Source organism: Nelumbo lutea, chromosome 1 (genome assembly GCF_056320005.1).
Source record: "Nelumbo lutea isolate HS-2025 chromosome 1, American lotus-T2T, whole genome shotgun sequence".
Classification (NCBI taxonomy): Eukaryota; Viridiplantae; Streptophyta; class Magnoliopsida; order Proteales; family Nelumbonaceae; genus Nelumbo; species Nelumbo lutea.
In genome coordinates this window covers 187,459,796-187,475,406 of record NC_142684.1, presented here as the reverse complement: position 1 = coordinate 187,475,406, position 15,611 = coordinate 187,459,796, and the positions used below count along the sequence as shown (strand labels likewise).

Genomic DNA, 15,611 nt, shown 5'->3' with positions numbered 1-15,611 from the left:
TCCATTGCATCATTTTGTTCCTGTCTTTTTGGGATGCATTGGATGTTGTTTGATATAGTATATAGACATATACATGGTGATGGTGATACAAACATATACTTGGACATATGGTATTGTGATATATCACTATTTGAAGTTTGTTGCAACTTAATAGATGATATACATATGTAGTTTTTTGTGAATTTATGATCTTGCTCACGAGTTTATTAGCATTTGTTCAGTGAAACCAAACATCTTGTAGCTTGAATATGACATATTTACAGGTTTAGCTATAGGTTAGAGATGCATTGGGTTTAACCTACTTCACTTCGTGGTTATTATTCACATTTTTCCATGGTGGTGTTTGATTGTGAAATTATGATCTTGCTCATAGGTTTATTAGCCTTGTAGTTTGAGTATGACATATTTGCAGGTTTAGTTACAGGATGAGATGCATTGGATTTAATCCACTGCATTCCATGGTTGTTATTCACATCTTGCCATGGTGGTGTTTGATTGTGAATTTATGCTCTTGCTCACAGGTTTAACAAAATATGTATTTATGTCTTTATAGATAAATACTACATTGTGTTCAAATGTCACTAACCAAGAATCTATTTCAGAGTGTAATGTCCTAGTGCATAGGTTTAATAGAGTTCTTTTTTTTTGGTATTTCAGTTGCATCAGTATCAATACAATATATATTCAATACCCCAACACCCAATAGTTGGGAACACGTCTAAGGTCTATGTAGAGAACACCAACACGGAGGTAAAAGAACCTCTAATTTTTGTATTGATTACCAGTTCGATGGTTATGTAGATCTTATACTTGTTTAAATGATGATTTCAAATATTTGGTTGTTATGACCCTAAGACCAACTTGTGACATTTGTGTTTGATGGAATTATTATGTTAATTATTACAATAGGCTATATCTTTAATACATAGGAGTTTTTATTTGTGCTATATCAATATGACATGTGGCAATGTCTATGTCATCCCCAAAACAATTCTTGTATTATCGAATCAGAAATTATCATTCGTTAATATAAAATGAATTCATGCATCCTGCATAATTTTTTAGCAATCAAACATTAGGAAGTAAATTTAGTAGGATAACTGGATTAGCACCAAATTAACAGAATTGAATCTTCCGATTTCATATCTGGCCACACAAGCGCATCTCAGCGTGCATTTAGAATCTTCCGATGTTATCAGTGGGTGATGTTCTCCATACACGATTGTGATTATGCTCTGGGGCGCAGATGTGAATTCCCAAATCCCAAATGAAAAAACTCGTAGTCTCCAATAAACCCTACTTCAACCCCCCCTTCTCTCTCTCTCAAGTCTCAACTAAACCCTAAAATCGTAAAATCTATATAAATCATCCACTCTTCAGCAAGTTCGGTCCACAGTCTACACTCGGCACCTTTACTTCAAGGAAAAACCTTCCTCTTCATAAATCATTTTCTTCTCTGTTCGAAGTCGTATGAGACCTCCAAGAGGTAAACTGGCCTTTTGGTTTGTTCAATCACTTGGTTTCTACGTTTGGTGTTTTATCGAAAAATTTCTCTGCATTGATTAACAAGCTTTTCTAAATTCAACGTTGTATTTTTTTTTCCTATTTATGGTTGACTTTCAGGCCGCGGTGGGGGTGGGTTTAGAGGCCGGAGTGATGGAGGGAGAGGAAGAGGCAGAGGTGGTGGCGGAAGAGGTGGAGAGGGTGGCGGCAGAGGTCGTGGTGGTGGTCGCGGCGGTGGCCGGGGCGGCGGACGTGGTCGCGGTGGTCGTGGCGTTGGAATGAAAGGTGGAAGCAAGGTCGTCATCGAGCCCCATAGACACGAAGGTGTTTTCATTGCTAAGGGCAAAGAAGATGCTCTTGTTACGAAGAATATGGTCCCTGGTGAAGCAGTTTATGGCGAAAAGAGGATTTCTGTGCAGGTAAATCCGATTTCACGTTTTAAAGAGGAACCTCAGTAGATGTGAGGGAAATGTAACTTGGTTGGATGTGAAATTAGTACCAATTTATTGAATCTGCTTCCACTATTGATTCGTCTTATTTTCTTTACAAACTTTTGCTTATTAGAATGAAGACGGGTCGAAGGTTGAGTACAGGGTTTGGAACCCCTTCCGCTCGAAGCTGGCAGCTGCCATTCTTGGTGGTGTTGATAATGTCTGGATTGTAAGTGTTCTCTCTTGTGCATATCGAGAATTTTCAAATGTTATCCTAAATGCTTTGTTGTTTCACCCTTTTATTTATTTATTATTGATTTCAATTGTTTCCTGTATTATTTATGAACGGTGTGATTTATTCATTCATTTGAATGTTTTTATTCAAGGTTCCTGGGTCTCGGGTTCTCTACCTCGGTGCTGCTTCAGGAACGACGGTCTCACATGTCTCTGACATTGTTGGACCTGTAGGTGGAGATTCTGTTTAATATTGCAGTGCTTGTTTTCTATTGTCTACTCTAAAATAAAAGCATATTTTCCATTTTTTTTTCAAAATTTGAAATTTTCGTTTGTTTGCATGATGATAGACCGGAGTTGTATATGCCGTGGAATTTTCTCATAGAAGTGGTAGGGACTTGGTGAACATGGCGAAGAAGAGAACAAATGTTATACCTATCATCGAGGATGCTAGACATCCTGTCAGGTATCGAATGTTGGTTGGCATGGTCGATGTCATTTTCTCCGATGTTGCTCAGCCAGATCAGGTATATTAATCATATGTTCCATCTTTATCCATTACTTGTTAAATTCATATAATATTCTCCACTGTAGTAGTTCTATTGTTTTATTCAAACTGAAGAGTCCCCTTAAGAAATAAACAAAATGTACTTAGTGCTAATGATAAAAAAGTAAGATGGTATTTGTTATTTATGATATATGAAATTTAGATTATGTATCTCTAAGATTTTTAGTTCAGTGCTCTGCACGTTTTTGTGTTATGTAGAATTATTGCACTAGCGCTTGATTAATTTCACTTCCTGCTTGTTGTCAAGTTACAGAACATTTTATATGTAAAAATGGACTTTTTTCATGGCGTAAATTTTTATCACATTTCCAGGCTTAATTAATCCCATTATGTGTATTTGATTTTTGAACAGTTTTTCTTAATATTTGAAGCAACGTTTGGTCACTTTGGGAAGATACTTGAGAATCATGTGGTGCACACATTGTAAATGTTCGGAGGTTTACACTCTAGTAGATGTTAAAATGTTATCAAGATCTTTGAGTTGATTTTCTTGTTTTCAATGGTAATTTTCCCGTTTTTTGATGTTGGTGCCCAAGTCATATTTCTGAATTCTGTTATTTACATTCAGTGAAGCATACACAATGATGAGTCCATTTTCTTTACTTAGCCCATTCTCTTTGATGCATGAACTGCTGTTTCAATATCAAGAAAATGATGAAATTACTCGGATTCCCCTTCAAGACATTATGTATGATGTTGAACTCGAGTTTCTGATGCAAAAATGTTAAAATGTCAGTGATTGCTTTTGTTCCCAATTGCCTTTTTCCATTTCCATTTTCTTTGCTTTTCTATTCTTTTCTTAAGAAACCTGTGTTTAACACATTGTAGAATGTCGAAAGTTTCCTTCACCACCTTTAAATGTTTTCAAATACCGTGATTTGATTTTTTTTGTTCTTTACGAGTATTTTTGTTCTTTCTGGATCTTGATGACACATCCCTTGTGGTTATGTTGTATTGCTGATTTTTATCAGCATTCCGTGTAGCATACTAAATGATGCAAAAGATCCATTCTCTGAATTTTCTTCATGCTTCTGAAATCAGGCAAATGATGAATTACTCGGATTCCCCTTCAAGACATTTTGGGTGATGTACAACTCGAGTTTCTGATGCAAACATCTATTCAACTTTAAAAGTTGTGATGATTGTTTTTCTGGTTTACTTTTTTTTTTGTATTTTCATGTTATTTAATTTTTATAATTCTAGTATATTATTCTATTCAATGTCTTTGAAGTGTCTTGGAGGTCTTTGTCTTTTTCTTTGATTGCTATTGGATGGTAAAGCATGAAAGGTAAGGGATCATCTATGCTGAAATCGCATTATTGTAAACAAATTTTTGGCCTTCTTCCTTGTTTGTTACATTACTGGTCTAAGGCCTGAAAAAGGAGGGTTATGTCTGGTTTGTTGCCAGCATAAAATCCTTTAACCAATCCAATGTGAAGATGAACCCTGAATCATTTTGCAATTTGAGCACGATGCCCGAACAGGATTTGTTTAAATGAGACCCCAAATTGTTTCTTTACCATATCCTATTTATTTTCTTATTGAAAAGCTTCACAAAACATTTGAGATGCTATTTTACCTTGTCAATTGCCATTCCTTGCTAATATTTAATATCATCTTTCTTTTTTGTACTTGGATTTTGAGTCGCATCTTACCTGTGCCAAAGTGTTTATCCCTCTCTGCTTGTGTTTGTTGGAGTTGTACACGTTATTTCATCAACTTGGAACTTGGAAGAACATATTGGATAACAAAGGCTGCAAAATCAGTGATTTTCTCAATGGCCTTATTATTGGATGGTTTTAAAGTGCATTCCTTGAATAAAAACTCCCAAAAGGTTTCTATTTGGGATTGGTGGTTATCAAGGATCAAATCCAATATGAGCTTCGTAAACAATTTCTATGGTACAAGAAAGGCATGCTACTTGAAAAAGTTCAACCAATCAGAAACCCACAAGAATCTGGAATGCCAGTTGACTGGTTGCTCATTAGATGATAGCTGATCATTGGTTATTTTACGATGAATTTTCATTAGCATAGTTGGACTCATGATAGTAACTATATTCTATTGTCAGTGATCAGTGCGTGTATTTTTTATCTGTTGAATGCTTTGTTTGGACAGGTATCTTTCTGTGCTTAATTCAGCCTTTAACTTGGAGAATGTATTTTCTCTGTGGTTAATTCAGCTTTTAAGCAACAATGAAAGTAGCACGCAGCCGATAGTAACTATATTCTATTGTCAGTGATCAGTGCATGTATTTTTTATATGTTGAATGCTTTGTTTGGACAGGTATCTTTCTGTGCTTAATTCAGCTTATAACTTGGAGAATGTATTTTCTCTCTGTGGTTAATTCAGCTTTAAGCAACAAGGAAAGTAGCACGCAGCCATGCAGGCCTCAAAATCTGCATTGGCTATTTGGTTTATTTGATAGTTTCTTTATTTACCTGACATGATTCCTCTTGTAGGCAAGGATATTAGCACTTAATGCCTCGTATTTCCTGAAGAATGGAGGCCATTTTGTCATATCAATTAAGGTCTGTTCTTGCTACATCCCTACAGCCACTGTAGAAAGTTCAAATCATGATATATTGCTTGAGGTTATACTTTTTTTTAGAAAGTTTTCTTTCGCATCTCATCGTATGTAGGTTGAAGTTGAATATATATTTTGTTCTTGTTTTTAGGCAAATTGCATAGATTCAACGGTTCCTGCGGAGGCAGTGTTTGCCCAAGAAGTGAAGAAATTGCAAGCGGATCAGTTTAAACCATCTGAACAAGTCACACTTGAGCCTTTTGAAAGAGACCATGCTTGTGTAGTTGGTGGGTATAGAATGCCAAAGAAACAGAAGACTGCTGCATAGTTTTATTGTATTGCTAATTTTTGTCTCAGAACGTCGTGTATTAGTAGTCATTCGAGACTTCCCGTGTAGCCTCGCTAGTTTTGAAAACACTAAATGATTTTTACATGTTAATGAGTAGTACTTTTCAGCCGTGGGCTTCCGTAAATAATTTTGAATTGCAATCAGATTTATTGATTAGAATAAATAAATTAAAATTAAATGGTCATATATCATGAATACAAGGTTCACAGTATTGATATTGTTGTATCTTTGGGGTCACCGAAACTGGAGTGTTGGACATCTGATCACTTCTGAACGTTAATACCCTTCAGATGGATAGGTGTTGTATATCAATCAATACGTTGAACTATACGAGAACAAAATATGTTTAAAAATAATTTTTGTGCAAGTTTAAGCAATTATCCTCGATTAAAAACGCTACATTCATGCTGAAGTCTCACTTTGTTGGTATAATATGAATTGTAGATATGCAATAAATCAAAGTAAATTGGACTTGTTTCAGGTTGGATGGTGGTGGGTTTATATTCCTCCTGATGAATGGATTGAATTCAGATAATCTTTAATTGCAGAAATGGATTGAATTCGGATCATCTTTAATTGCAGAGATTTTTATCCCTCCTGTGTATTATAACACAGATTCTTTATCACATTGCCCACTTGGATGGGTATTATTTACACAAATTAAGTTACTTGCCCCCAATGTAAGTGATATCTTTCGTGGACTCCGTATAAATTTATAAAAAGAATATGGGTTTTTCAGTTAATAGGAATCAAAATTTCATTGATTAACTTTTCTCTTTCTCAAAATTCTAAAAGCCAGTAGACCCTTATTGACTTCTTTCTATCTCCATACCTTCCATAACTGACTAGCAAGAATTTAGATATAAATGAAAGACTTGCAAGAATTTAATAACAAAATGCAATGATCGCTATAAGTTTTATTGCATGCTTGTAGTAATTTCTATGAACCAGCTTCATGTTTGGCAAGCAAAGTGCCAACCGGTTGGTTAGTAATTAGCGTAGACTTGGGATCAAATCCTGTGTGCACCATGGTTGGGGGTTATGGGTTTGGGGATGAGCAACCCCTGGTTGTGTAACCCTGTCGAGCCAAAAAAAACCGGTCATATTGGCAAGAAAAGAATTATAGAAGATGAACAACATATAATAGGAATTATTTAAAGGCACATTTTGTGGTAGTGTTAAAATGTGTGGTGTGTTTAATAGCCCCCACCATGGTATGGTTAAAATTGTAAGCAAAGTCCAAAGCATGTTGGGACTAGATGGCTTATTGGTCCTGTGTGCGGGGACTAGATGCAAATTCGGTTACAGTATGGGCAATGAATGTCATTTGCTGAATGCGGTATTAGGGGTGGCAAATGATTTGGGTTGGGTTGGGTTGGGTAAGGGTTGAATACCAACCCACCCATATTGATCCACCAACCCATCATGACCCATCATCAATTATTGTTAAAAAGTCATAACCCACCTGATCCACCCATATTGATCCACTTGATCCATTCATATTGACCCTTAACCACCCTCACCCATACTAACCCACCTACCCTCACCTATAAATACAAAAATGGGTCGAGATGACTCGTATACTAAAAAATAATAACTTTTGAGAGAATAATCTCTCAAGACTGCCATATGGTAAAAATGAGATCAACTCGCATACCCGAAAAATGCAAAAATTATAGATAAATGCAGAAAATAGTAAAGAATTGTAGAAAGGGCAAAAAAAAAAAAAACTAAAAATTGTAGAAAATTTAGAACTTTTGTAGAAAAATAAAAAAATATGCAAAAAATGCATGAAAAACACAAGAAAAATGCAAAAATTATGTAGAAAAGCACAAGAAATTACAGAAAATGCAGAAAAATTACAGAAAATGCAAAAATGCATAAATTTTATAAAAGTGCTTTTGCAAAAGTACTTTTGTTAAAGTGCTTTCATAAAAGTACTTTCGTAAAGCACTTTTAAAGTGCTTTTATGCTTTCATAAAAGTACTTTTATAAAAGTGCTTTTATATTTTCATAAAAGTGTTTTCGTAAAAGTATTTTCATAAAAGTGCTTTTATGCTTTCATAAGTGTTTTCGTAAAAGTATTTTCATAAAAGTGCTTTTGTGTAAAAGTACTTTTGTAACTTTACTTTTATAAAAGTGCTTTCGTATAAATGTACTTTTGTAAAAGTGCTTTAGTAAAAGTCATTTTTATAAAATAATTTATAAAATTGTTTTTGTAGAAGTGCTTTTGTGTAAAATTGAATGTGAACATGCAAGTTAATAAAATCTATTTTATTTCACTTTTAATCTCAAAATGAAATGTGGCATGGTGGTTTTGAACTGTAATGAGATGTAAACATGTTAGGAGGTCTAAGTTCGAGTAAGTTCAATTACTATTCTTGTTTTTGAGATTTGGTGAGTATAGATAGAGTTGACTTTGACCCAACCCACCCCAACCCTTTTCCACTAACCCTAATGGGTTGCTCAGCCCATATTGACCCACCAATAGTCTGGGTGGGTTAAATGAGTCGGGATCAAGATTGCTAGCCCTATGGGGAACAACCTACAATACTACTCAAGGGAACAGAGAGGCCAAATCTAAAATGAGACCTGATCTAGTCCCAACTAGGGCCCCAACAACTGGTCACAACAGCCTTTGCATCTGTACATCATGTAACATACCCTTGTCCTTCATGGCGAGATATTCCCAATGTACAATTGCAAAAGTTGTTTTGTTATGTCAGGTTGTTGCAACCCTATGTTGGGCTTTGATCTGAACACATAAAAAATGTCTTCAAGGATATTGCATGTTAAAAGAGTAAAAGGATTTACCAATTTCTGATGTTAGGTCTCATGGAGATCGGCTTCGGTTAGGGCAAGTCCATGCTCACACCCTGGCGAACAGTCTCTTGCAACCTTGCATCAAGAAATGGCGCATATAAATGCAGTGATATTCCCAATGCAAGGTTGTAAAGGCTGTTGGAATGAACATTACCTTAATAGAAGCCGAACTCGGTCTCATGTTGGAGATAGAGATGCAAACGGATCGATTGGATTCAAATATGATATATCTGACACTATTAATGTTAGATCCAATCCGATCCAAAGATCCAAACGGATTTGATAGGACTCGATTTGAATTCGAATCCTATTGGTAAGTTGGATCTTCGGACCTGATTCGATCCGACTTGTATTCTTTAAAAGTTAATAAATTATTAAAAGAAAATTAAAATATATTAATTTAAATAATGTAAAAACAAAAACTATAAGTATTTTTAATTATTTTCATTGTATATATACATGTTTTTTTATAAAAAAAATAAATAATCTAACAAATTTATAAAAATATAATATAAAAAATATATTTATAAATAAATAAATAACATATATATGTATTATATATTTATATTTATAAATATAAAATATATCGGATTGAATCTTCTTGAATATATAATATATAAATAAAGTTGGGGTCACATCTTAAATAGAAGAGGCAAGGATTTGGGACTGTTAATTTTTTGTCAACGCTTGGATGGTTGACAAATAAAACTAGATGACACTTGAAGGTCACTTGTGTCTTTTTCAAGTGCCACTTAATGGCTGATTAACAATTGGTTAATGACATATACTAGATTGACATGATTTGAAAGTTTAGGTACTGAATTGTCATATTTTAGAGTTTGAGGACCAAAGTGGCACTAGGCCCAAAGTACAAGGTACTAGTGAGGATCTTTCTCATTTATTTATTTAGAGATGACTCAATTGTTATCATTACATTCACATATTTATAAAATTAAATAAATAATATTAATTTAAAACAAAAGAGTTGTTTTATGAATTTCATTCATTAGAATTAATTCAGATTTAAAAGGGCCAAAACATGTAACTAGGGCTGTTCACGGGTCAAGTTGGGTCGGTTTACTGATGTTTTTCCAACCAATCCGACCTGTTCGGATTGCTTAAAGATGAAACCGAAACTGACCCTGTACAAAGCAAAACCGATCTGATCGGTTTGGATCAGTTTTGTGATATTCAAAGTACCTTTTGGCCTTAAAGATCCAATATCTAGAAAAGAGGTAATTGAAGTTCACATCAACGCCTATATTAAAAAAAGAGGTAATTTTGTTTTTATTTCTGTTCCCTTTTAAAGTTTAATGGGTAATGGCTCAGTGATCGGAGTTCTTTGTTTGTTTCAAATTTCGGATTTTGAATGCAAAACGACGGATTTTTTTTCTTTCTTTTTCTTGTTACATGTAATAACGATGAAAATCAATGGCTTATTGTGTTCTATTGTATATGAATGTCCTCCATGAGGAGAAACCAATGTGTCTAACCTAACTGGCTGATTCAAGTTGGGTCAGACTAGGTTGGTCGGTTTGGTCGATTTGAGCTGTACGTATAATGAACCTATTGAAAACCACTTTGATCTTGGATCAAATTGATTCCGGGTCGGATGGATGTGAGTGGATGCCAAACCCTTTGCTTGTGGCATCTGAACAAACTGAACTTTTCTTTATATGTTTTTTTTTTTGAAAAAGAAAAAAACTTAAATTATTGATTTGAAAATATGTACATGTAGTCCTTTGTGGGTAATACAAAGACCAATTCTGAACCCCCCTCCTACATGCTAGCTACTTCATGAGCTAACATATTTTGTTGTTCATTTACATGCTTAACTGTACATAAACTCATCTGAATACAATTTATTGACCCAGTTGCAATCTACAGTATTGCTTATATCACTCAAGAGGGTCTTATCTCCCTTGCGTTGTGATCTTATTATTGCATTACAGACTTTTCTTTTCTACTCCCAAGAAAAAATATCAAAATTTTTTATAATAATATTACACCAAATCATCAAGAAAATGAATCAGGGGTTGAATCCAATTTTGAGATTAAGGGGTGAAGTGACATCGTCCCAATTCATTAAGTAGAGAGACCGGGCTTACATTAAATATTCAACGGGACATGGGTTTAAAAGATTGAGAGAGAGACTAAGGGATAGAGAAAATGTGTGATATGAATTAAATTATAATATTTATAAGGAAAATTTTATATATTACATCAATTTTCATACAATGTATTATAGATTTTGGCCTAGCTATAACATTAATTTTTTAGATATTTCAATTAGGTAAAATAAACAAATTAATTTAGAAATAAGAAATAATTTTACAATTACAATTAATAAATAATTTTTTTAGTAAATATATTAAGTGAGATTAAGTAATTAAGTTAGCATACATTTTATAAGTGCATTTTACAATTACATTGTTAATGGGATTTAATCAATAGCTATTCAAGGAAAATGTTCCCTAGCTCAAAATAGTCTATAGTAGAGATATTGGCATTTTTATTTTGGATCATCTAATTTTAGTTGATTTGTTTATAAGATGCATCCACGGTTGGCTCTATATATTTATAAAGTAATTAGGTTATATGTTTTTCAAAATGCCAATTGACGTAAAAAAAGGTTTTTCTTTCTAATAATATTGAATTATATAGATATTGTTTTTGGCATAATTTTATATATTTTCTTTAAAACTTTTATATGATGTGAGTTTCAAAATTTTCAACTAAACCATGGTGTCATTAAATATTTTTCTTAATAACATAAAATTTCAGAAAAAGCGATATCTCCAATAGAAAAAAAAAATTGGGAAATTTTCCGATTAGTACTTTGGGCCTACTAACACTTTGGTCCCCAAACTTTAAAACACGACAACTCAATACCTGAACTTTCAAAACGTGTCAATCCAGTACTTATCGTTAACCAGCCGTTAAATGGCATTTGAAAAGACATAAATGCCTTTCGAGTGTCATTTAATTCTATTTATCAGCCATCCAAACATTGATAGAAAATGAACAATCCCAAATCCTTGCCTCTTCTATTCAAGAAATTTGGGGTCACTAAGTGACTAGAATGCCCAACTTTCTTGAATAGAAGAGGCAAGGGTTTTGAACTGTTTATTTTTTGTCAACATTTGGATGCCTGATAAATAGAATTAAATGACTCTCAAAAGACATTTATATATTTTCAAATGCCACTTAATAGCTAGTTAATGGGATGGTTAACGGTAGGTATTGGATTGACACATTTTGAAAGTTCAAGTACTGAGTTGTCACATTTTAAAGTTTTGGAACCAAAGTGGCACAAAGTAAAGAGTACTAATTGGGAATTTTCCCAAAGTTTGTTTTGCTCATGCTTCTCTTCCCTTCTTCCTCTTAACTGGTCAATTGTTATACATCACTTTGATAAAAAAAATAGTGCTTTCTAGCATGCATATATATATATATATATATATATATATATATATATATATATATATATATATATATACTAAATTAATGTTGTGTTACATCAGATGGCCTCTTCGTAGGTGTTTGGTACAGTGGTCAGACCATGATATATTGCATTTGAAATGCACTACAGTAAGTTAAGGTGTTCGGTTGACCTGTGCTGTGGACTGATCCACAAAATCTCGTGGATTAAAGCACACCACAAGCCAATTTCTTATCCACATGTTTTTGTCGTGGATTGATCCACACTACTGTGGAATTTTTTTTTATCAAGAATGGTCCCATGGTTCACATGGTATGTTTTACCCAATTTATCTCACATTTTTTATTAATGTTTTTGAACTACAGTTGATTCGTACGGTCGAACCATTTGACTTGAGAACAGTCCAAGCAACCAGTTCCGTTTTACCCCAAACTCAATCCTTGGCCAAAAACCATTGAATTGGTCAACAAAACCAAGGCAATTGAACCATTGACCAATTTAACCCATTCAATAATTTTTAACCATTTTTATTATTTTAATTAGTTATTTTATATATATTTTTTGATTTTATTGTCAAACTAGGCCATTTGTTCGAACTAGATGGTCGAGCCGTCAACCTGGGAACCAGTGGCCAAAATGGTTCTTGTTCTGGGTCATTTTTTAAAAAATATTTTTATTATCTATAGGGATGAAAACAAATCAGATCGAATTCGAATTAGGGTATATTCGAATATGATCCTACACTGTTCATGGCAAATCCAATCCGATCCAAAGAGTTGATTGGATCCGATAGGCAAGAATTTGAATTTAAATCCGATCGAAAAGTTGGATATTTGGATTTGATCTGATCCGATCTGATTTGTTTTCTTTAAAAATTAATAAATTATTAAAAGAAAAATATACCAATTTAAATAAAGAAAAACAAAAAATACAAGTATTTTTTAATTATTTTCATCATATATATACTTGTTTTTTGTAAAAAATAAATAATATAACAACTGTACAAAATACAATATAAATAATATATTTATAAATAAATAAATAAATATATATATAAATATATATATATATATATAACATATATCAGATCGAATCTTCTTAGATTGGATAGGGGTGATCCAAATTCAACCAAATAGGATTGGAGCTCGGATCGGATAATGATCCAATCCATTTGAACCCCTAATTATGTATGTTATTACAAAATAAAATATTACTTCTTTCGTGTTATGTAATATTTAATGTTATGTACATTTTTTAATTCAATATTTGTATATTTTATTAAATTTTAATTAAATATATACATATTTAATTAATTATTATTTTTGTATAAAATTAGTACTCTTGGGAACCTAATGATTTCTTTTTTATTTTTATAAAAAAATATTGCTTTTCCTTATTAACACCCAAAAATCTAAGGCCCATCTGACATTTAATCCAATTATCTTGGATTTGGATGATGTATTTATGTAATCGGATCGGGTTCAAATTTGACACATCCATATCTAATTATATTGTAATATTTATTAATTTAATATAAGTATATTTAAAATTATAAAAATATATTTTATATATTATAATATATATGGATTTGTATATAATAAATTTAGTATGTTATATTTACATTAATTTATTATATATAGAATTTTAAAAATAATTATTTTTTTAGTTTTCTTGTATTTTAAAATTTTAAAGCATAGTCGAGTGAAATCCGAATCCAATCCAAGTCTGTTAGGATACGAATTCGAATATGGGTCTTTAAATCCTATCGAGTTCAAATTTGACACATCCATATCTAATTATATTGTAATATTTATTAATTTAATATAAGTACATTTAAAATTATAAAAATATATTTTATATATGGATTTGTATATAATAAATTTAGTATGTTATATTTACATTAATTTATTATATATAGAATTTTAAAAATAATTATTTTTTTTAATTTTCTTGTATTTTAAAATTTTAAAGCATAGTCGAGTTAAATCCGAATCCAATCCAAGCCTGTTAGGATACAAATTCGAATATGGGTCTTTAAATCCTATCGGGTTCAGATGTAGGTTTTCAATAATCAAATAGGATGCATCCGATCCAAGTCCAATCCAATTACAACCCTTCATATTGTAGGTAAGATGCATGGAATCAAAACACATGGTGTGAATTGAAGTGCATGACACCTTGTAGAACGCCTATGCAGTGTAGTTAGGTTGTAAACGGTATTCAAAAATCTGGATTCGAATCCGAGATTTGGCGTAATTGAATCGAATTCGGATAATTTGAATTGGATATTCGGTTGAATTCAAATACCAATTAAATTATTGGATTAAATTCAGATATGCATTAATTCGATCCGATAAATATCTGAACCGATTATATATATATATATATATATATATATATATATATATATATATATATATATATATATATATATATATATAAGGTTAAAAAAGTAAATAAACAATTTGAGATTCTTGATTCTCGATTCTCGAATCTCATTGAATCAAACGAACATAAACTGATGAACATTCAAACCTCTCCTTCAATCTCTATCTCCTTTCAAACCCTAAGCCTAACCCTCCCTTCGTTATCATCGCCCGAGCAACCACCATCACCAGCCACATCACTAACCCTAAGCCTAACTCTCCTCAGTCCTCTCTCGTCTCTCATCTCTCCTCTATCTCTCATATTTCGAGATAGAGACTCAACATCACCGCTACCAAGCAACCATTGCCGATTTGGCAGTCAATAGTTGATAGTCGAGCACCAGCCATCGGCCACCACCCCTCATCCTCTGCCTCTCCTCAGTCCTCTCTTGTCTCTCACCTTCTCCTCTATCTTTCATATTTCAAGATAGAGACTCGGCATTGCTGCTGCCCAAGCAACCACCATCACTGACAACAATGTCAGTGATAGCGGTCAAGCACCGGTCACCGACCACTACCATTTCCTTGACCACTACTCAATGCCTCAAGGCCCTTAACCCAAGTTAATACTGTGAGAGTGCCATTGTGCCAACAGTCTAGCATCACCGGCCAACACTGCCATCACATTCACACTAGTCGAATTTGAATCGAATTGAATATTCAATTTGATAATCTAAATCAAATTCGAATTGAAATATTTGATATCCGTTGAATATCGAATCGAATTCGAATATTCTTGTTCATAATCAATTTCAAATTCGAATATAGTTTGATTCGATTCAAATTCGATCCATTTATAGGCCTAGGTGTAGTGTGGTTCAATCCACACTTCTTTGTCCACGGTTCAGAACTACCTTGTTAGGGTGTGGTGTATTCTTATCCATACCACATGTATGGTGTGGATGAAAACATTCCACCCAATTTCTCATCTACATTTTAGAACATCCCCTTTGTGCTCTATTACCCCAACTCTGTCTTCTCGTGCATTCACAAAATACCCTTTCTTGCACTCTTAAGAAGCCACCTCAACAGGGCCTCTTTCCATTCCTGCCTCTAATGTTTTGCTAATTTTTAAATTCACACACATTTACGTCTTTCCCTTTCCTGTAGCACACCTATGCTTCTTAGAAAACCTTCCTTCCCTATGACACCTATCTCTTCTGGTGGCGGAGCTAGGAATTTTCTCTTAGGGGGGCCAAGAGAATGAGAGATGAGGAAGAATGGAGAATGGAGGCTAGGTGAACATTTCTAAAGTGCACCTATGAAATGTATTCTACAACTAAAATCCAACCAGAAAGTTTGGTTTAA

The 15,611-nt window shown here is 33.2% G+C and overlaps 1 protein-coding gene and 2 non-coding genes across 3 annotated transcripts; all 3 read left to right on the top strand.

Annotated features, from left to right (window-relative positions):
- Window positions 1–1,102: 1,102 nt before the first annotated feature.
- On the top strand, window positions 1,103–5,739 carry LOC148879887 (rRNA 2'-O-methyltransferase fibrillarin 1-like). Its single transcript, XM_088961620.1, has 7 exons — window positions 1,103–1,486; window positions 1,624–1,922; window positions 2,068–2,163; window positions 2,321–2,398; window positions 2,519–2,695; window positions 5,199–5,267; window positions 5,415–5,739. Exons 1-7 carry the CDS (start codon window positions 1,471–1,473, stop codon window positions 5,589–5,591), a joined length of 912 nt encoding a protein of 303 aa, XP_088817746.1. The 5' UTR covers window positions 1,103–1,470; the 3' UTR covers window positions 5,592–5,739.
- Window positions 3,382–3,454, top strand: LOC148879889 (small nucleolar RNA snoR60). Its single transcript, XR_016105972.1, has one exon. It is a non-coding gene; the product is annotated as a small nucleolar RNA snoR60 (small nucleolar RNA).
- LOC148879888 (small nucleolar RNA snoR60) lies at window positions 3,776–3,847 on the top strand. Its single transcript, XR_016105971.1, has one exon. It is a non-coding gene; the product is annotated as a small nucleolar RNA snoR60 (small nucleolar RNA).
- Window positions 5,740–15,611: the final 9,872 nt, after the last annotated feature.